We start from the raw sequence: 21481 nt of genomic DNA, 5'->3' as shown, positions 1-21481 counted from the left end.
AGAAGAATACATCCGTTTGGGTTGTTTTTTCATGATACAGTAAACCTCTTTACTGTATGTTGTCGTAGTATCGGCAGAATAATGTCTTTCCTTTAAGGTATTCCCATATTCTTCTGTTTCTTTCCCCCAAAAATAATATTGCAGTGACCAGTCAAACTTTGGATTTTTGTTTCAATTTCAGTTTCACTTCTTTTACACTCATTGTTTTTCAAAAACCAGAGCTCCATCGACGTGGAATGAACAGACTCTGAGGGACCTCGGCATGTTACCGCTGTATCTGACTTCAACCTTCTATGGTAACTTTAACAAAGTGAGTAACAAATGAATTAATTATTTCCATTCATCTGTGCCACTACCTCACCTGTCTGCTGTTGTATTGAGGTTGGTGATTTTTGTTTGTTTAATTATCTGTGTCTGCTTTATTCCTGCGAGCAGAAAACAAAGAAAAGTTTCCTGAGGTACTTCCTGAGGAACAACAAAGTGGCCAGACAGAAGAAGAGGACGCTGAAGAGGGAAATAAGAAAGTCTAATAAAAAGAAGTCAAAGCGATCTCTAGGTGAGTCTCCCTCCGTCGTCTGCTCTGCTCGTTTACCCTCCTGAATTTATAACTTTAACTTTTTGTGTGTTTGTGTGTTTCAGCAAGCGAGTGCACTGTAGGAAACATCACCATGGTGACCATCAGCGATGAGACGTTCCCCTTCGACTATGACGACATCAACCAGTTTGACTGCTGCCTCAGTGCCGCCACTGTGAGGGACAACTTGGATGCAATCACTCAGAAGGTGGACCAGGAGGAATACCTCGCCATTGTTCTCAGAAAGCTGGGAGAGGTAGGACCCAGTGAAAAAGAGTGCTTTGAGACAACAGTTGCAGTCGCTAAAGTCACAATGAAGATCAATAAAGCCAACAGAGTGTGCGCTGTCACGTCTTCATGATGACCATAGGGGTTAAAACACCACAGATAACGTTTGTGTCTTCTGGTTCTCACATATTCCTAGGCTTACACTGCCAACACCTCCATCCCAGAAAGTCAGGTTCAGCTCCTAGGCCCAGCATCCCGTGTGGCCAGTAATGATGACATCAACAAGTGGAGCATCACTCAGATCGACACGCTCTCTGCTTTGATGGACTCGACAAACGGCCCGTGGGACCCAAGCCTGGTGAGCAAACCAGTAAACAAGTAAAGTAAATTGTGTATGTGTGCATTACAGCACATGAATGACTTGTGTCTTCTCATCTAGGCGAAGGCCGTCATCTCTAAGTATCTGAGTAAGGAAGGGAACCAACTGGGCAGCGCTGAGCTCAACGCCATCGGAGGAGCCAACCTGTGCTCTCTGGACGCTGATGTTTTGAGGAACATTTCCCAACAAAGCCTCAAGTAAGAAGTCAGGGCAGTGTGTGTGTGTGTGTGTGTGTGTGTGTGTGTGTGTGTGTGTGTGTGTGTGTGGAGTTTAACAGAGTTTACCATTGTTGCTTGTGAAACCATGAGTGCAAAGTCAAATGTGACAGTTGGAGGTTAAAATAAAGTCAGGGATCTCAAAAGCTGGAGACACACGACGGTAAGATGGGACAGGGAGACACGGGAACACAAGGGTCAAAACAGAACAGACGAACCGACCAAGAGAGGCTGCATCCAAATATCCGGACCTTCACCGCACTTGCAGACTCGTGGACTTTGCAGGTGCGTTCGCGGGAAGTCTGCGAGTCTTGACGGCTGTCCAAACTCACATTTCATCCAGTCCATAAGAGCCCTCAGGAGGACTTTCTGCAGACTTCCAGAGAGTCCGCTCGGGCTGCAGACTTCACCGGACTTCACTGATTGAATTACCCACAATTCATTGCAGTACGGACGTGACATTGTAGAATATACGAGTAAAACAATTACTTTATTATAACGTTACTTGAATCGTGTAGGCTAGAAATAATACTCAACCACATGGTAATAAAGATTAACAAAATATAATAATCTAAACAAATATTAAGAAGTATAGACTGTTGAGGTAATCCAAATGCGTTTTATTACTGTAGTCCTTAGGGCTGTCTATCAGTGGCTTATATTTGCCGTGCGATCTCACGCACTCCAAACGTAACATAACTAAACGTACATACAACTGAAGTCCAGGAGGGCTCGGTCCGCAAGTCCAGAGGCTGGAGATTTGGATTCAGTCTTAAATACACAAGGGCTGATTAACTACTAGAACACAGGAAAACAGTCAAAGGGAGGAAATGTAAAACAAAACATGACACATGAGGGCAGAACTTCAAAATAAAACAGGAAATAACAAAACCAAAACTCAAACCGTGATATATATCCGCCTAGCAAACAACAAATTAAGATGAAATGGATTTTTGTGCTTTCATAATAATGGCTCTATGATTCCAGTGTGTGTAGGAACTATATTTTGGTATTACCTCCTGTACCCAATGTTTACTATTCCTCCTCTCATACCCACTGTGTTTGTGTCTCCTGCAGGGATGCCGACGCCCTGGACGTGTCCAACTGCACCACAGAGAAAAAGACCGTACTGTTTGACATCGCCAGTCGAGCGTTTGCCACAAGCACACGCTCTGAAACTGTCTCGCTTTCCACCTACCAGCTCACAAAAGCTTACCTCGGTAGGCAAACAGACCCAAAACACACGTCACACTGCATGAAGAAAAACTTGCTTTGAACAAAGTTAACTCACTGGTCATTTTTTTCCTGGCCTGCAGGGGGCGCAAATGTAAGCTACATCCGAACTTTGTCGGCCTCCAACGTCAGCATGGACATGGCTACCTTCACCGGTCTGGATGAGAACGTTGTACTGGTCAGTTGTGTGTTTGTGTGTGTGTGTGTGTTTAGCTGTCTCTAACTTTAATTTATTAGATTTTAGCAGTGTTCCTGAGCAGCTGCAGTCTTAAAGTACATTGATTGTTTATGAGAGGTTTTAAGATGGCAACAATGCCAAAGACAGAAGACTGAAGTACTTGTGAAGCATTCTGTTTTTGCCTTTTGTTGCAATGGGACCTGCATGTGTAGTTGTTTAACATACCTGGTGTTAATTAGATTTAATGTAATCGTTCCCTCCGTTCATACTGCTCACAAGGAGATTCCTTCCCAACATGCTGCCGATGTAAGTGATGGTGGAGAAAACCCGCAGACCTCGCTCAATACGAGGCTTCATATGGCTTCAGCAGTCCGACACGTCAAGCTGTTGTCTTTCAATCCTCAAACTTACAAGCCTCGACTCAAGGACAGTTTAGGATTTTTCTTAAATTCAGAGTTTACTTGTAGATCAGGGTCGGTACGCAGGAAATCCAAACAGATCGGGCAAACAATTCACGTATTGAGGGGTCCAAAAACACGAGAGATCAAAAAACACACGGGGAGAATGCTGGAACGTTTGCACCAAAACACAAAGACAAACTGGCGACAAAACAGGGGATCACACAGACTATATACACAAGAGGGAGGGGATAACGAGGCACAGGTGCAACACATCAGAGCGGAGCAGGCGATCACAGTGGCGAGTATGCACTAGGCGAGCAATTCTCATTGGTTTGAATGTCCGCCATCTTTCCGTCTGTTATCTACTTCTTTTATAAGTCTATGGATCACTCACAGAACTAACCATAAACGTGGAAGAGGATGTGTGTCGTAAACTGCGGTAAAAACCCCAACTGAAAGCGTATTACTAATTCCCCGTAGACATCTCCAAAGAAGGCTCCGAAAACCTGACATATCCCACATGTCCTAATTGAGCTGTAACCATTCCCCTATCACTGACATTCGAAGCATATTAGAAAGAGATCTATTGGCTATTATGGACAGGAGAAGACAGACTTGAAAATTGTGAATCATTTGCACCCACATATAACATTTCTCTGCTCTGCTCTCCCTAGGAACTGTCTGTTGGTGAAGTTCAAGGTCTTCTAGGCCCAAATGTGGCAGAATTGAAGTCCTATGAAAACCAAACGCTGGTACAGAGTTGGATCAGGACGCAGCCTCAGTCACAGCTTGACACACTCGGAGTGGGGCTTACGGGAGGCAGGGCTGAGACAACCGCCGCTCCAACCACCTCCAATCCTGCAAGCTCTTCTACGACCACAGCCACGGGCTCTTCAACCACCTCCAACCCTGCAAGCTCTTCTACGACCACAGCCACCGGCTCTTCAACCACCTCCAACCCTGCAAGCTCCTCTACGACTACAGCCACCGGCTCTTCAACCACCTCCAACCCTGCAAGCTCTTCTACGACTACAGCCACCGGCTCTTCAACCACCTCCAACCCTGCAAGCTCTTCTACGACTACAGCCACCGGCTCTTCAACCACCTCCAACCCTGCAAGCTCTTCAACGACGACGGCCACCGGCTCTTCAACCACCTCCAACCCTGCAAGCTCTTCTGCGACCACGGCCACCGGCTCTTCAACCACCTCCAACCCATCTGCAACCACCGTCACAAGCAGCACATCATCCACTTCGCCGACAACTACTGCTGGGTCTGGATCCACCAGCACCACAGCAGGATCGACTGCCACAACCGGTGAGTCCTGAAAATTGTGGTTGCAAGATTTAAATAAGAGTAGAGATGTGAGGTAGATTGGAAGCTTTGACAGTCGATCTTTATAAATGAATATCATGAGATGATTATTCCTTCTCTTTGGTTGAGGAAGTCCATCCAACTTTTTGATACAAAGAGCAGTGATGAGTCCGAAATGTTTCTTTTAGTGCATAAAGCGTGATGCACTATGCGGCGTTCCCTATAAGTTTGCTTGGGCCTATGTTCTCAGGGTATGTCGTACCCGTTGCAAGAGTTTGCTATCTGTACAGTTCAGATTGCAAAAGAAAGACAGGAGAGGTATTAATACAATATATATGATGTAATGTACAGCACCGAAAGGCATCCATGTTTTCACCGTTCGCTGTGCAGCCCGCTTGCCGCTTCTTAACTTGTTTGGTGTGTGACGTAATAGGTCAACCGGATGAAGGTCCAGTAGCAACTAGCTGAAACGGTGCATGTCGCCACCTACCGTGGTGGAGTCGGACATACTTCCGTCAATAAATCGATTCCCCCCTGGTGCTTGTATACTGGGACAATGGCAGTCGTCTAATTAAATGGCCTAATCGAGCTCTGACCGGACGGTAACTATGGGAGGTGGGACTCCCTTTCCCTCATGGGACCTTATTTCAGAAAAATATGTACAGTGGTTAATGGAGACAAATCATGTTTTGATCCCATTATACAAATATCACCAATTCATGGCACAATTCAATTTAAAAGATCATTTTTCAACTTGAGAAAAGTGCAACAGGTGCAACTTTGCCTCTCCAGCAGCAGGCATTAACTGAGGGAGGGCAGTTTTTAAAGTTTTATTATGCAGCTTCAGAAAAACCTCTTTCATATAGTCAGGGTATGACGACGCGTCATTCTTAACGTAGTGAAGAGTAGGCTGTGCAGTGTTACTGATCTCTGATGTGAGTCTGTGTTTGTGTGTTTTTAGGCAGCAGTGGTGTCCGCATCCGTGCCGACGCCGGCTTCTCCATCCTCCTCGTGCTCCTCATCACTTCTCTGCACATTTTTGTTTGAGGAAACACATGGCTGATTAATGTAATAAATAACTGTACTGTATATTCACTAATAGGAGGAAATGCTGTCAGAGAGATGGTGCAGACAGCCAGCGTTACCTCAAACCATAAGTGACATAAAATGGCATTTACTACATGCTGTAATACAGGTGACTAATGTATTCTTGATTAATGAGTCCTTCAGTATGCTCTGACACATTTAACTTTGCATTTTTGTCCTGGTGGTTCAGTTGTTTTATTCGTTAAAATGAAGGCTTTATAGACAAATGAAGGTGACTGTTTCTGCTGTATTTGTGTTGTTGTAATCCTGCGTTTCCCTTTTTTTTAAGAACAACATTAAAAATGAACAACATGTCTGGAGCTGTAGGGAATTATTAATAAATTCAGATTGTATGTGATTGCAAAATCATCGGAGCTCATCATGTGCATGGTCAGAGTTTATTAATATTCAGGGGTTTGACATCATCTGTGAAACAAACACCAACAACAAATTTAGTGACAAAACCATCATGAATATATAAAATAAGTCTGAGCTGTAAGTAAGAGAACATCACCCGTTTCTCCAGTCTAATTTTGTAAAACCTTTAAGGTAGCAACAACCGAGTTAGAGGCATGAGAAGACATGTCACAGTGTCAGAGGCATCTTTCATTACAGTCAGATCCACTGTAATTACATCTCAACAGTGGTTCATTCATGAAGACAACTGCTGCCTGTAGTGTGGTGGACTGATTCATATGTTGGATGTTTAACCCCTGAGGACACCATATCAGTTAGTGCTGCAGTTAATGCTCATTTACATTATCGATTAACCTGCCCATTATTCTCTCGAGTCATCATTTTGTCAGTAAAATATCAGAAAATAGTGGAAAAACTGTGTTAAGTCAAGATGAAACGACAGGATGACGAGTCCCAAAATCCAAAACCTTTTAGTTCAGTCATGTGTGACAAACATATATGAAGCAGAAACAAACACATGTTTGGCCTAAAGCCTTTTAAAAAGACAAAATATAATTTATAAGCGTTTATACACGCCAAGTTCAGTCTTGCAGGTCGGGCAGGTGTGCTTTGCGTTTCTCAGCCGGTCCACACAGAACGGGATGAGACAGCAACCTAAAACAAAGCTGGAGAGGACAGCAGCAGACGTCAGGATCCTTCAGCCTATTCGTGCAATATATTGTATATAAGCAGAATTTTAAACATTGTTTGGTCGTTTATCTTATTATTTTTAAAATAAAATAAAAGATGGGTGGTGGTTTAATTCATTTTACAAGTCAGTTTCTTATTGTCACATCTACATCTGCCACTACACTGTGTAATTAATCAGTTAGAAGATTGAGATCACTCTCATGCAGGGCCGTAGCCAGGATTTTTAGAAATACTGGGGTCATGCCCACCCACCCCCAGACTTTTAGTCTTCATATATGTTATAATGGAGCAACTGGTGCTCACTCCCTCTTACCCACAGAGGAAGAGTCCTCCACAGAAAAGGTAGGTGAGCAAACCAGCGGAGTAGTCCACCTTGGAGAGAACTGTCTGATGGCACTTAGGACAGGCAACCTGAACTGGACTGTCTCCCAACGGCACTAGATGAAATGAGGATGGAGAAGACCACAAAATGTGAGGACATTACTTGTCTACAAGTATTCTGCTGTAACTGGGCTTCTTCGTATCACAAACACACAGTGTAGACTCACCAACGGGCATTTGTGCGTTTGCCATTGTTCCTGTAAACAATTCATACCAAAGATTTGGGTAAATACAGGCGACAACACGAGCATATTAAAAGACAAAATACAGGAAACACAAATTAAAACAAGATTTAAAACAAGAAAATAAAGAATTGTTCTTCCTTTACCTATAGTATTGAGACTTACAGTTATACACTACATCACTGCGCAGTAGTGCGGACGAGTTCACGACCTAACAAGGATATTTTCCTGCTCAAATACCTAAATGTTAAATAAATTCCTATAGTTTAGCACATCACACCGTGACTTTTTAAAACAAAGGCAGAGTACTCACAGTGTGTGTAGAGGAGTGTTTGACTGCAGCGAGCACAGCTCTCTCAGTGTGAGCTACACCTTCCCTGCCAGCCTTATTTTCGTCCAGGAGTCATAAGATTGCTGGAATTGCCTGTGTGAATGTCTCTGACCCAACCCTGTTACCAACCGGACGAGCGAGGAAAATATACAACCCAAGATTTCCAATTTCCCAGATCAGAGCAACTCTCAGCTGGGTTGTCTCCTCGATGCAATCTAACTTTACCACAGTTTGTTTTTCATCATAATTTGTGTGCACACTTTTGTGATTTTAACTTTTTCTTGTTATCCACTTCTTTGTGGGCTAGAAGGATTAATTCAATATCGCCTTACTGTCGGTGTTTCATGCACAGATATAGATTTAAATAGATGTGATGACAGTAAACTTAAAACTTTAATATGCTTTTTTTAAAGCAGTTCTGGAGAAAGACAGCTGATAATTGAGTCTCATCAACCCAAAGCGTCTGTATTTGATGACTTAAGTGATGATTGAAGGGGATTATTTTTGTCTTTACATTGATTATAAGGAATATCTTTAATAGACCCCCCAAAAAAATGCCATGAAGGATGACAGGGAGAAAGGGCAAACAGGCTACTGCAGCAAAAATGTAATGGAAATACTGGAAAACATATAAACGTGGTTGACATAGTTGCAGTGCATGAAACTAACAGAAGACAAATAACCTTCCATTCAGACTGAAATTAACAGCACATGCTCCTGCTGCTGCAAATTAGATCTGGTATTTAACTCTTTTACAGATCAGCAGTACGGTTCATGGGTTCGACTGTGTCAGCGATCCCATCAGTATAAATATCCTTAAAGGAGAAGGTTTGCATTTTTTCTATGTTTTACTCAAAGATTACATGAAAAGACAACAAGTAGCAAGTCGATTTTCCTTTTGAGAGAGAAATAAATAACGTTTATTATTATTATTATTACTATTATTATTATTATTATTATTATTATTATTATTATCATGTGTTAGTAAGTTTAGTGAATGTGGAAACTGTTATGGCCATAAAATTAACCATTTAGGTCAATGTTACTTTCTTTAACCACCCTAACAGTCGTATGACTTCAAGTATTCAAAAAATCATATATTGGGGTGTCATCGGTCGTCCAAGTCAAGTCAAGTCAATTTTATTTATTCAGCCAAAACTCACACCTCACAATGTCTCAGGGGTCTTACAATACTGTGTCAGATTACTGGCTATATACACAAAAAACATATATTTACAGGGAATCCCAGATACTTGTATAGTGATTAAAAACACCTCTTCAGAGACAGATTCAGTACAGAAGCCTTCTTAAGCCTTCACAAACAGGTGTCGTCACACCCTGACCGGCTGCTTTCACTCATTAATCAGGAGCCAGTCTCTCCACAGGTGATCTGAATCCACTGCAGTCAGTCCAAATTCAGCCCAAACACAAACAATAGGAAGTGCCACACAATGAGACTGCTACAATATGTTCAGTGACACAGAGGGGGGAACCACAAAACCACAAAGTCCCTGGTCTTAATATAGAAATATTACACAATTTTCAAAAAATACTCCTCTAAAGATAAATTATTGCAGCTTTAAGTGTTTAATTTATGAATAAATACATCAATCTTGTTCCCTTTTGCACAGAATAGTGACCACAGATGTGAAGAATCATTGACAAAAGCAAAAAATAAAGGGAATTTCTCTTCACTGCTTGTTTGCTGATTTGTAATCAGAATCACCTGGGGCCGTATTCCTAAAGATTCTTAGTGCAAAGAGTTGCTCCTAGTGACCAAATTCTAAGAAAATTATTAGAATCATGATGTTTTCTTAGAATTTACCCTAAAAGTGAAGAGTAGATCCTAGTAAAGATAAAAGCTATTCCAAAAAAATCCTAGCTCTTAAGAGAGCTCCTAAGGTGAGATCTGTTAAGAGCAGGGAAGAGGACTTTTAAGCGGCTTAGGAGTTCCCTTAGCAGAGGACAAAATGGCGGATGGAAGAGGCAGGAGAGATATTCTCCAACCACTGGATGGCAGTGAATTAATGAAACGCTACAGATTGGATCGTGCAGGAATCATGTTTGTGGTTGATTTCATTAGAGATGCACTTACTTCTCCAACCCAACGCCACTTTTATGCTCATTGACCAATTGAGCCAGAAGCAAACACTGTTCCTCTGTCCAGTTGGGTTTCCTTGTTCTTTTCTTCTCCATTGCTGTTCACTGGTTTGTAGTAGATTTGAAAGCCAACCAACACTGCTTCTTATAGGTTGGTCAGCAATCACAGACATTGATGAAAGCTGAGCCATTTTACCCTCGTTAATACCAAATTGAGTTGAAATGTTGAAAGTTGAAAGTGCAAAAATGACCAGCATGGCAATTAATATAAGCAAATAAATATAACTATCACTATGTGAATACTGTGCAAGTGGGCCTAAGTTTTCACACATTTTGTAGGATAATTTTAAAGTATAGCTTACTATTCACTTAACAGATATTTTCTTTTATGTGAAATATTATTTACAATTACACAGTCTTCATAAGATTAGATTCTATGATTAAGTTTATCGATTTGAGGGTCCATCCTTTGCCCATTATCACCAAAAGTATATTTTTTATCTAGCTTTTAGGATCAACCAATCACAGCTTTTGAAATGATGACTCATACCTAGCAACGGGGTCAACTACACCTCCTCACTAAGATAGGAGTTTCTGTCCATTCCTTGCTCAGAGTTCTCTGAGAATGTTCTGGAATCAATCCTAAACTAAGACTCCTTGCTGGGAATTTTTAGGTTAAGTTAGGAGCTCTCTGAGAGGATTCTCGGAATCTTTAAGAATATGGGCCCTGAAGTTTAATAAGAACTGAGAATGAACTGCGACTAACAGGTGCTGCCATCTTCTGGTGAATTAAACAGGGTGTGTTGTGTACTGAGTGAAGTGCAGCCACTCATACTGTATAAATGTATTTATATAAAACAACACATTTTACATTGTTTTCTACCAGAAGAGAATCAGATTAACCAGCCACATACAGTTAGTTAGTTAACTGTATTATTGCCACTTCATATTTCTACTCCACTACTTTATTCTCCACTACATTTATTGGTCGTTATTTTCTAGTTACTTAGCAGACTGAGATTATATAATTACTCCTCCATAAAGTAATATAAAAATAGTTTTACTGTACCTTTACTAGAAATGAAGAACACATGAATGCATCACGTTATAATCTGGTAATTTAATTTATTTGACTTCAAAATGAGCCATTCTGAATGATTACTTCTTGTACTTAAGATCAAGATTTTGAATGTAAGACCTTTACTTACTTGCTTTTCCCCCCAGTTAAATTCCCTTTCTAAAATTCAGATATTACAATGATTCGTACACGCTTAGAAAGTTTTAATACTACGTGTGGGGTCAGTAAAAAGAGGAGCAATTGTCAAAAAGAAAAAACATAAGGTTGATTCTGTATTTCTGACACAGAACAAATGTTTTAATCCACAACCAATTCCAACAATCAGACAGCAACCACAATAAAACACAGGACGACAATAAGATGAAAGATTTTTAATCAGTAAAAACAGGTGCAATATTTCACATGTAAACAATTGCAGCATCTCATTCTTAATACCTGAATAGTAACAAAGAAATAATATTTTAGAGACTCAATGATTCCTGTAAAAATAGATCCGTTTAACAAAAGCATTATATCCCCTTCAGAAAAACAAAACAAAAAAGAAACAGAAAAATCTTGCTAATTATTTCAAGTGCTCTGAGGCTCGCCTGCCGATCAGTGAGCAGGTGACACATCTTCAGTATTAAATAAGTCTCAGCTTCATTAGTAGCCCTCTCCCCCCCTGCAGCCAGATTCTACCTCACTAACCTGACGTCATGCATTTACCTGCAGCTGAACATCAGTGTAAAATCAAGTGTTATCATTGTCTCTCAGCTCTCAACAAACTAAAAAACCTCCTTCGTGAATTTAATTTAACGTTTACTTCCACAGTAAGTGCGGCAAGAGTCATGTGAAGTGCTCCACTATGATTTTTTTTCCTCCCAAATAAGCGGCCGTGAATGAAACTCAACACCTCCTTCAGCATCCTTCCTTTTATAGCCAGGCTTTTTAATGAGTGAAACATCAGGAAGTGTTGAGTTTTGTTGCCGTAGCTTCACATTGTTCAGAAGTACAGCAAAGAGGGAACAACTGGAATTAACTGGAATATGAAAACATTGTTTCTGCTACTGATGGAAGCTGTCGATTATCGTTTTAGTCAAAAAAATGTCAAAAAAAGTATGAAAAATGCTCCTCAAAATCTCCCAGAGCCCAAAGTGACATCTTCAAATAGCTTTTATTGTCCAACCATCAGTCCAAAACCCAAAGACTCTTCATTTACTATCATGAATGACAAAGAAAAGCAGCAAAAATCCTTACATTTCAGCAAATGTTTGACATTTCTGCTCAAAAAAATATCTAAAACAATTAATCTAGTATCCAAAAAGGTGTCAATTCATTTTCCTTCTATTGACTAATACATGAATCAACTAATCATTGCAGCTCTACACACCAGGAGGATTTGGCTGATTTAATTTGTCTTGTGTTAAAGAAAGCTTAAAATTTCCAGGTTTTAAACTGTTGATCTGACGAAACAAACAATTTGAGGACATCACTTTGGGTTTAAAGGAAAATGTGGCCTTACTGGGCCTTTATTTGTTTGTGCTGGTCGCTTTTGCTGGCTATTATCTGAGACTTGGCCATTATTTGAATACCAGCTTTTGCATAAGAACTGATGGTGACTCGGGGAGGGTTGGGAATTTGGCTGCAGGGCTCTGTGTAGTACGATTAACTCCGGTTACGTCTTCACACTTCAACAGACATTACATTTCTGCAAGCACAGCGTCAGGACTGAGTAGTTTTTGAATTGGACAGTTGGCACTTAGTTCCCATACTAGTGTGTTCCTAGGAGTGGATAATCCCACTATCATCACAGCACTTTAACGTAGTATTCTGTCTCTGACCAACACTGATTTTTTCCTCACTACTTTTCCACCTTCTTTTAAGTGTTTCCTCACATCTATCCTGACTTAGCAGCAGTCTTAGATGTTCTCCTGACAGATCAAAACTGTCATTTCATCCTCATTTTCTCTTTTAGGTCTTTTGCCCAGCGGGTTTCCAATGACCTCCTCATCTCAGCTTCATTTAGCTCAGAAATCCCTCCTGTTTCACCTCTTTTGTCTTCATTTCCTGGCCCTCTTTTCTCTTCTCTCGCTCTCAAGATCCCCTGCGGACTTGTAGTCATGAGGCCATATGGCTTCTTTTCTGTTCCGCCTCTTTTCTCTCCACCTCCACCTGCTCTTTAGCCTCCGTCCTGTCTTTCAGCGCCCTCAGCAGGACCCTGAGCAGTGTGTTCTCATTCAGCAGGTTTTCAGAGGCGTCTGCCAGCTCCTGCAGCCGTCTCACCGCCTCCCCGAGCTGCCTGCTTTTCTCCCGGTGCTGCTCCTCTAAGTTCTGTCTTTCCTGCTGCAGCTCTGAGTTCTCGGCCTCTAAGGTGCGAGTGTCAAATGTCAGTCGCCTGTTGTCGCGCCACAGCTGCGCCAGCTGTTGGGAGAGACGTTTGCGGGCGTGACGCAGCGTTTGAACCTCATGCTGGAGTGCCAGAAACTCGGCACGGAAGATGGCCCCCGGCCCCTCACCCTCCGCCTCGCTAGAGGACGCCGCTGGTTTGTCTGCATATTGTACGGAGCCGGAGTGCTGCAGGATGAAGCGGAGGAGGTTGGGTAGTGTGATGGGCAGGTCGTCAGGAAACTTCACACTAAAGTGTTTTCTTGAAGAAAAAACAAGAACAGAGAAAACAAGAGTGAAAACAACTCTGATAATATTGTGGTGAAATCCTTCCGTCTTAAGTGATCTGATCACAGTTTTAAAAAGCTTCTTGTTGATGTTAGAACAGGAAAGTGAGATCCGATCACAACGCATTGTAAAACTACTTTCACATAAGACAAAATAATAAAAAATCCGCAAATCCTCACGTGTGTCAATCAAAGGAAGATTCCTCGCCAACTATTTTGATAATCGATTAGTTGCTTCAGTCAATTTTTAAGCAAAAATGTCAAACATTTGTTGGTTCCAGCTCCTGAAATTTAAGGTTTTGCTGCTTTCCTTCGTCATTTATGATGTAAAGGAAGAGTCTTTGGGTTTTGAACTGTTGGCTGGACAAAAGAAGTAGTTTGAAGACGTCACTTTGGGCTCTGGGAGATTGTGATGAGCATTTTCCATCTTTTTTGACATCGTCAAATCGTGAAAATAATCGTTATTAATATCATCAGTTATCAAAACAGTTTCCAGATTCAGCTCTGACCGGTACTCTGGTCATTGCCAGTCCACTATCCAGGGATTATTGGGAAATGCAAATGTCAGTCAGTGCATTTGATCGTGTCTCTCTTACCTGTATTTAGGAAAGAGAAGAATAGAGGGAACGTGATCCACCATGAACTCCCATGGAAGGTCGTTACGTGCAACATTCACCCTACACAAACAAAATTAGGATGTATTATTTACACATTTCTCTTATAAATGTTAATGTCAACATTAAATCTACTTAACTTATATTTTTACTTTCTTAATTAAAACACACTGCACTGACACAAAAACCTACCTACCTGTACTAACAGTCAAAGATAAAACATACTGTACCTGGCGACAGTGATAGTGCTGTTTCCCTGTAGTAATCGGGCCAGCTGGATGAGGACGTGGTTGAGAACAGAACAAAATCCACACCACTGAGTGTAGTAGAACAGCAGAACATCCTACAAGAGAACACATGCACACATATTTTTAATGTTTTAGTCCATGAACTCATCACGGTTCACCTTCAGAAACACTATACAAGCATGCACAGCATAAACACTGTTAGATGGGTACATAGAAGTGAACTGGCTTTTGGCTCCCATTCAACGTCAGCTGGTTCTTTTCTCACCTTCTGGACGTCCATGACAGAAGGCAGGAAGGAGGAAGTGGTCAGTTCTGTGATGAGGGGGCGAGGCGACGAGTGCTGGTGTTTGTCTGGATGCCTGGTTTCCCCCTCACCTTCTTTCCTGTCTTCCTCTCCCACCAAGTGTCTCTGGAGGAGGCTGTATGGAGCACTGAAGTTCCTGATGAAGGCCTCTTTAATTAGATGATGAAAGCAGAGAATTACTTATAGAATCATATTCAATTGTGACACAATTATTATTATTATTAATTATTATTATTATTAATAAAGGCACCTCCTCACCCCTTAGTTACTTTTTTAGTTTTGCTTAATTCTTGGATGCCAGTGTGATCATGGTTATGCTATTTGATCCCATAGACACTCAACAATCATACCGAGGTGACATACAATCATACAAAAGGTTTGTCCTACAGGACTTTTTCATGACATTGCCACTGACACTGCCTGGTGTTTGCAGATAACAGTGGATCAAGAAGCACATGCACAATTTTATCTTTTCTGTTCATTATACATACTATAGGAGCCAAAAAGACATTGTTAAAAGTGTAAAGATAAAATGTTTACTCTCACATAGAACTACACCAGGGCCGCTGCACCAGTTCTCTGTGGTCTCAAACTATGCAAACAACTATGAAACTGAGACATCTCAGATAATGTGCATAATATGCAAACCTGTTGTGCCACCAAACCTTGTCTACAGAATCAGGGGATTAAAACAGGCATGGTAACCACACACTGAACAGACTCTGTAACTTTCCATTCGCATATAGACTGTAACTGTGCTAACCGAGTTACACCCAAACCCACCAACAGGAGGTAACACAAGTCTCAGAAATGTGTTTCTAAACTACAGCTGCATCCAACTTGATGGTATTTAGCACATAAAGTCCAGACAAGACCCTTCTACATTTAAATCTAAACATTTTTAACTGTCTCAAAACTAATATGAACAGCTACAGCCTTTAATAACATGTGATATGACTGAAATACTGTCTTACCCAGAGACTCTGTCAGTGTAGTTTCTGGATTGCGGTGAAGAACATAATGAACCTCATCCTTCAGGTTCACAATAGCTGCAAACGACCCGTCACCGCTCCCACCACCAGCCTCCTGGTGTGGAGAAGCACTTTTGTTGCCTGTGGCTCCGAGCCTCACCGCCAGAGGCCAGTTCAGAGCAACATCCAGCACATAAAACCTGAGCGTCCTGTTGGTCTGACACCAGAGCCCTGTGATCCCGTCTCCTTCCTGCAGAGGGCCAGAGGGCGGAGGTATGGACGAAGATGGGGGCGTGAGGGGAACTCTTTGCATGTCTGGCTCCTCTTTGGCTTGTGATTCATTGAGTTGAGGTTTAACTTTCCGACAGCAGGCACTGTATTGACTAAAGGGGCTGTAGCCGTTCAGAAAGTTGCTACAGCCCAATGAGGTTGTGGGTTTTATGGACGCGGGGTCCGATTCTTGGTGCAGGCAGCAGTGTCTGAGATAAGACTGCAACACGTCTCCTCCCTGAGACGTGGAGGAGAAGGAGCAGCATACAGAGGAGCTGGTCAGGAGTGATTGTGACAAGCTGAGGCACACCTCACACACACTTGTACTGGACTCTGGGAGAAGAACTGACTGGCAGCACTGCGAGTGGGAGGTGAAACCTTTGTCCAAGCTGGAGTGGTTTTTGTTGTCACAGGAATGATAACGCACAGCAATGTCTGCAACCTGAAAGACAAAAGACCCTTTAGTAATAATATTAACCCGACAAATCTATCTCCATAGATCAAGGACAGGAAGTGACTGTTATTCCATCCCTGCTCACCTGCTGTAGTAGGAGATTGGGGCTGGACCCGAGTGGATTGTGTGGCAGGAACAGCAGCAGCGCCGGACCTTTAGTCAGCTCACGCTCCAGGAGACGGGACTTTGTTCCTGGAGGCTGCAGCCAGTGGAGGACGGTCTCGTGGTGTTCAAACACCCAGCTACAGATGGCCTCGGATGTGAAGTTGCGCTCGCTTCGAGGGAAAATCTGACAGAAGAAAACAATCCCAATCCCTAAGTTACAGTAAATGTATTCAGAATTTGCTCACATTTTCTAAAACATCTTTTCAAGTACACTATCATGACCTGCTGACTTTTACTTACCAAAGAGGAGTTTAATCTTCTGTAAAGGTAAACTGTTTCATCTTCCTGTAGTGCGATGGCCTCTGCCACCTGTTTGTTGGTCACAACCCCGAAACGTACAGCACCACGGAAATCTGCACCAGGAAAACAAGAGGCACTCAGAAGACTGAAAACTTCTGTGCTTTATATACACACTTCCAGCACATTTGATGAAGCAAATGCAGACACAAGACTGCACATTCAACATTGAAATTAATCACATGACATTTAAAGCCCACTCACTCTTATCTTCAATGTTAAAATGACCAAGTTTCACAAATAAGGCCATTACTAATCCAATACTTGACTTTATGTCATTAAAGCCTTTCACAAATGAACTGGCTTCAGTGCCATATGATGTCTTCTTACCCCTTTTTAGAGCCTGCAGAGCAGAGGACAGATATGTGATGTACCCCGGCGGCTGAGGAGAGGAGTTGAACTGGAAGAAACCCACCACTCGAGGCTAGAAATACACAAGAGACAGCCAGTTACATTCTTACAGTATCGTATGGAAATAGAGTCTTATTCAAAGAAGACGCCTGTAATAAACACAGGTTATGTAATACAACTCAACAACAGTAAAACCTTCAGGTCTTTCCGTAAAGAGAGTTAAAATTAGCGACTTGACATGTTTTTCTGCCAACTCTCAATCAAACGATCTGAAGACAAACAATACCTCGTGATAGGAGAGGAACTCTTTCAGTGTTGCTCTGGATGGGAGGTAAGTGAGCGGTGTGATGACTCTGAGGATAAAACTTTCCACATATGGAGCAGAAAATGGACCCTTGTACTCAATAGGCCCAAACCTGCAGCACAGAAACATTTTAAATTAGTAGATAAGATGACACACAGGAATTAAATATTAAAGTTCAAGTGAAAGGAGCGACGGCACTGTCTCATACAGGAAATGCTCGAGACAAGACCAGATGGGTTTTAATGTGTTAAAACCTCCACTAAACAAAGTCCTGAGGGAAAACTGACACGTTACAAACCAAAGCCACTAATGCAATGATCATTGAGTAAAGACTTCCAGCAGCCAGAATCAGAGCTCGTTAAACGGCAGCAATCTTATTTATTGAGGCAGGAATGTTAAAGTCACGGTCGTGCTCTTCTGTTACATTTTTCATGTGTCCAAAATAACTTTGAGAGGGTGAGCGTTCTCCGTCTTACCTTCTATAAAACAAATGGATGATCGGGTACTGATAGAAGCGGTTTTGCTTCCTGCATTTCCCCTGACTCCACCAACAGTTAACGGCCACAAACTGCACCTGTGTTTGTGTGAGAAACAAAGACACAAGAGTTGAACCAAGTATTTCCAGCCTACAGACATGGTATGATGTGTTTTCATTGTCAGGATCAGAGCTTGATGAATTACATCCCAACAGTCAGACAAGTACAAGTTAATAACTTCATGAGCTGTATTTACTCTTCTAGTTGTCCTTGTAAGTTGACGTGCATGTTACCATAACATCAAGCCCTTGTTTGTTGTTACCTTGTCAGTGGTCATCAGTTAAGGTTGTTATTTGATATTGAAACAATCCCGCAGAGTGCGTGTTGTGTCGTCAGGTGTTCTGTACCTGTTTGGCCAGCTTCTTAGCGACCTGCTGCACTTCCTGCCGCCCAGCCATCGAGTGAGCACACCACGGTGCGTAGAAGAAGATGAGCGATACCTCCGCCATGCTCCTGAGACGCTCCACCTGGAGAGAAAATGTTAGAAACATGTCACAGACTGTGTAAGATTTTTAATTCTGTGTGATCATTAATTTACCATCAGGTGTCTGTATCTTTGAATCTCACCTGGTCTAGCTGACCCATGTAGAGGTCCACTACCGGGGCCTCGGCAGAGAAGAACCGCACCGGAGGCCGAGCCGCTGCCACCACATTCTTGGCACGGCTACAGAAAGAGAATTTAAAAAAAAGACTTCAGTGCAAATTTAAAGTTTCCTGCATCGAACTAAACACTTAACACTCAGTTTGTCAGGTTGTCACAGGTGGAGAAGAACTGCCACAGTAGTAGTAAAAAAAAAAGCCCATTACAGTTTCCAAAAGTCCAAGGTGACGTCTTCAAAATTCTTGTTTTGTATTAGAAACTAGACAATGTTGGCGTTACTTCTATAATAACTAGGGATGTTAATGATTAATCGCCGTCAAGAATTTAACTGATTAAAAATATATGACCAACAATCAGTGATGGGCACAAATACATCAAAAAGTATCATGTCCTAAAATATCCTATAAATATATCAAAATAAAATACAAAATACTAGTATGAGAAAATGCATTTAATTAAAATACATTAACTTGCGATTTAAAAAATACAACACAACATTTAAAATGACTTAAATGAGGTCATTATTTTATTTTGTGTTCGTGTTTTGTGTACTTTATCATTCAAGTAACTTGGTGTTTACTTTATCTGCTTGTTTTAACTCCTGATGTAGACTTCTCTGATTTTGCATCAAACATTTTCCATCTTTTAATGGAAAATTGTCCAATATAATTCGGTAACACTTTTATATTAGGGAACACATATTAACCATGAACTAGTTTCTCATTAGCTTATTCGTATTAAGTGGTTTACAACAACTCCCTAACTCAATGGCCTAGTAGTTGCAGAATATGATCATGCAGAATAAGGCTTTAGTAAGTGATTTATAATGGCTTAAAAACAGCCAATATGCATGCTAATAAGAAACTAGTTCATGATTAATATGTGTTCCCTGATGATTAACCGATAATCGATTGATAAGGAAGCCGACTATCAACTTTGAAAACTGCTTAAAATTTGCATCCCTAATAATAACACTCAAATTATTGATTGTTAAGTCAAAAGGTACTGTATATTGCCTGTAATTGACTACTAAATCAATTGTGATCAGGTCTACAGATTTTTGCTGGTTACACTTACAATAATATTACTACTTTTACTCAATTAAAACACTTTCAACACTTGTTCCAGCACTAATGCACATGAAACAGGATGTGTCTGAGATCATTTGTCTACAGTTTGCTTCAAGTTTCAGTCCTCACAGCTGTGACCCTCCACAGCTGTGACCCTCCACAGCTGGGCTCACTGGAGGATCAGCGTGTTGTTGACCACAACAGACTTCTGGGTCACTTTCAAACACACCTTCAGGAGGAATGACAGTCATACACTGTCTGTTTAATGAGATTTAAAGCAGAGTTAATCCTCTTGTCCTACAGTACGCGTCAGTTTCAGATCAAGCCGCACAACACATGAAGACCCCGCACCTGGTTTTAAGTAACTAGCTCATTATAAATGTTAGCTAATTAACTGTTTGCTAATGCTACAACAACATTTATCTCCACTGTGTCCAGTCATGATGTCCAGGAGGTCTCTTAGCCTAAAAAAACTAGCTCACACTGACGGGATAAGGAGAGAAAGCTGCTCTGGTTGACACTTACCTGCATGTGAATTTGACGGCCAGGACGAGCAGGACGCCGAGCACGATAGCCCCGCAGAGTAGACCCGGTCTCCGGGCCATCAGAAACAGCACCTGCCGGAGAGACTGCCGCACCCGGCGCAGCATTACAGGCTGTCGTCGGCTCTCCGTCCCATTTATACGCCCCGGGTGCTGCTCAACGAGTCCATTAGCCCCAACGAGGGGCGGGGGAGGAAGACTGGTTAGACAGGGGACACAGCTATCCTGGATTGGACATCGGTGCTGTTGGTGTGCACGGTATTCAAACGCGGTCAGACCAACCTTTCTTCCCCACGTAGACTTTTCACTTCCGCAACAATGACGTAAGGGAGAGGCGGTAAAGTGCTGTCGGCGGGTAAACGCGAGATTTGCGTCGGTAATATAAAGGGAAACAATTATTTAAATTCAGATAAGCTTACGTTCAGGTGAATGTAACTGCGATGTGTAACTATCATGTTTGAATTCGACCGCAGTAAGTGTCTTTGTGATTATTTTTGCGTTTTGAGTCCTACGTGCTCTTTTGAGATAGTCCCTACGTTGTTATGGCGACAACCGTTGCTGTAATGGCGGCTGTCGAACGCTAGAGGGCGGTGCTTCCAAAGAGTTCTATCAACTAAACTTTATTTAAACAGCCTGCTTTACAGGCGACACACAAGCTATTGATTACATTGATTTTTCCATCAGGTCTGTTTTTGTCTTTTCTTGTACAATTTGGCTATTTAATTGTATTTGTAAATAAAATAAAATAATGGTTATAAAACATTGTAATCAAAAGAAAGGCTAAAAATGTAGTTGTTTTAAGTTTTAGTCAGGCCTTCGTCCCAAATTCTAGTTATCAGTTTATTGAAATGTGTATGGGATGACAGATCCATACAGTGAAATTCTTCTCTCAACTTCAAAACAAAAAACAAAACAAAATCTTACATTAAAAATACACAACGGGGGATATATAAACATATAGCTGGACTATATATATAAAAATATACTTCATGTAAAAAGATATTATTGGCATATGGCTGACGGTGTACATAACACTGAGCCTGTGGAACCCAGTCAGTATATTTATAGATTCATTCAACCAGATCTTATGTAGGATTATTTGTAAAGGTCAAGAGATGTAGTGAGTTAAATATAGTTAGAAACATCTTTGTCAAGCGTTGCTTTGCAGATACAAAACTAGTAGATGGAGGAAAAATACAGGAGTGTTATTTCAGATATGTTCAGATACTGTTTATAATGTATATACTGTCATTTCTTACAGTTTATTTCAGCTGAATTATTTTAAATGGCTCTTCTGAGAGATGAGATGAGATGAG

The 21481-nt window shown here is 41.5% G+C and overlaps 2 protein-coding genes across 2 annotated transcripts; one reads left to right on the top strand and one right to left on the bottom strand.

The window, feature by feature from the left end:
* Positions 1-2738: 2738 nt before the first annotated feature.
* Positions 2739-5928, top strand: LOC141007499 (uncharacterized). Its single transcript, XM_073480181.1, has 3 exons — positions 2739-2807; positions 3883-4525; positions 5484-5928. Exons 1-3 carry the CDS (start codon positions 2763-2765, stop codon positions 5567-5569), a joined length of 774 nt encoding a protein of 257 aa, XP_073336282.1. The 5' UTR covers positions 2739-2762; the 3' UTR covers positions 5570-5928.
* A 5215-nt stretch (positions 5929-11143) lies between these two features.
* On the bottom strand, positions 11144-20410 carry txndc11 (thioredoxin domain containing 11). Its single transcript, XM_073464948.1, has 13 exons — positions 20149-20410; positions 18520-18616; positions 18300-18419; positions 17893-17990; positions 17399-17528; positions 17092-17185; positions 16705-16817; positions 16385-16588; positions 15579-16287; positions 14566-14753; positions 14283-14395; positions 14035-14115; positions 11144-13413 (listed from the first exon to the last, which is right to left on the bottom strand). Exons 1-13 carry the CDS (start codon positions 20271-20273, stop codon positions 12885-12887), a joined length of 2601 nt encoding a protein of 866 aa, XP_073321049.1. The 5' UTR covers positions 20274-20410; the 3' UTR covers positions 11144-12884.
* Between the last annotated feature and the right edge of the window lie 1071 nt (positions 20411-21481).

The sequence above is a fragment of the Pagrus major genome, chromosome 1, assembly GCF_040436345.1.
Source record: "Pagrus major chromosome 1, Pma_NU_1.0".
NCBI classification, from domain to species: domain Eukaryota; kingdom Metazoa; phylum Chordata; class Actinopteri; order Spariformes; family Sparidae; genus Pagrus; species Pagrus major.
This window is presented reverse-complemented; position numbering and strand designations above follow the sequence as displayed.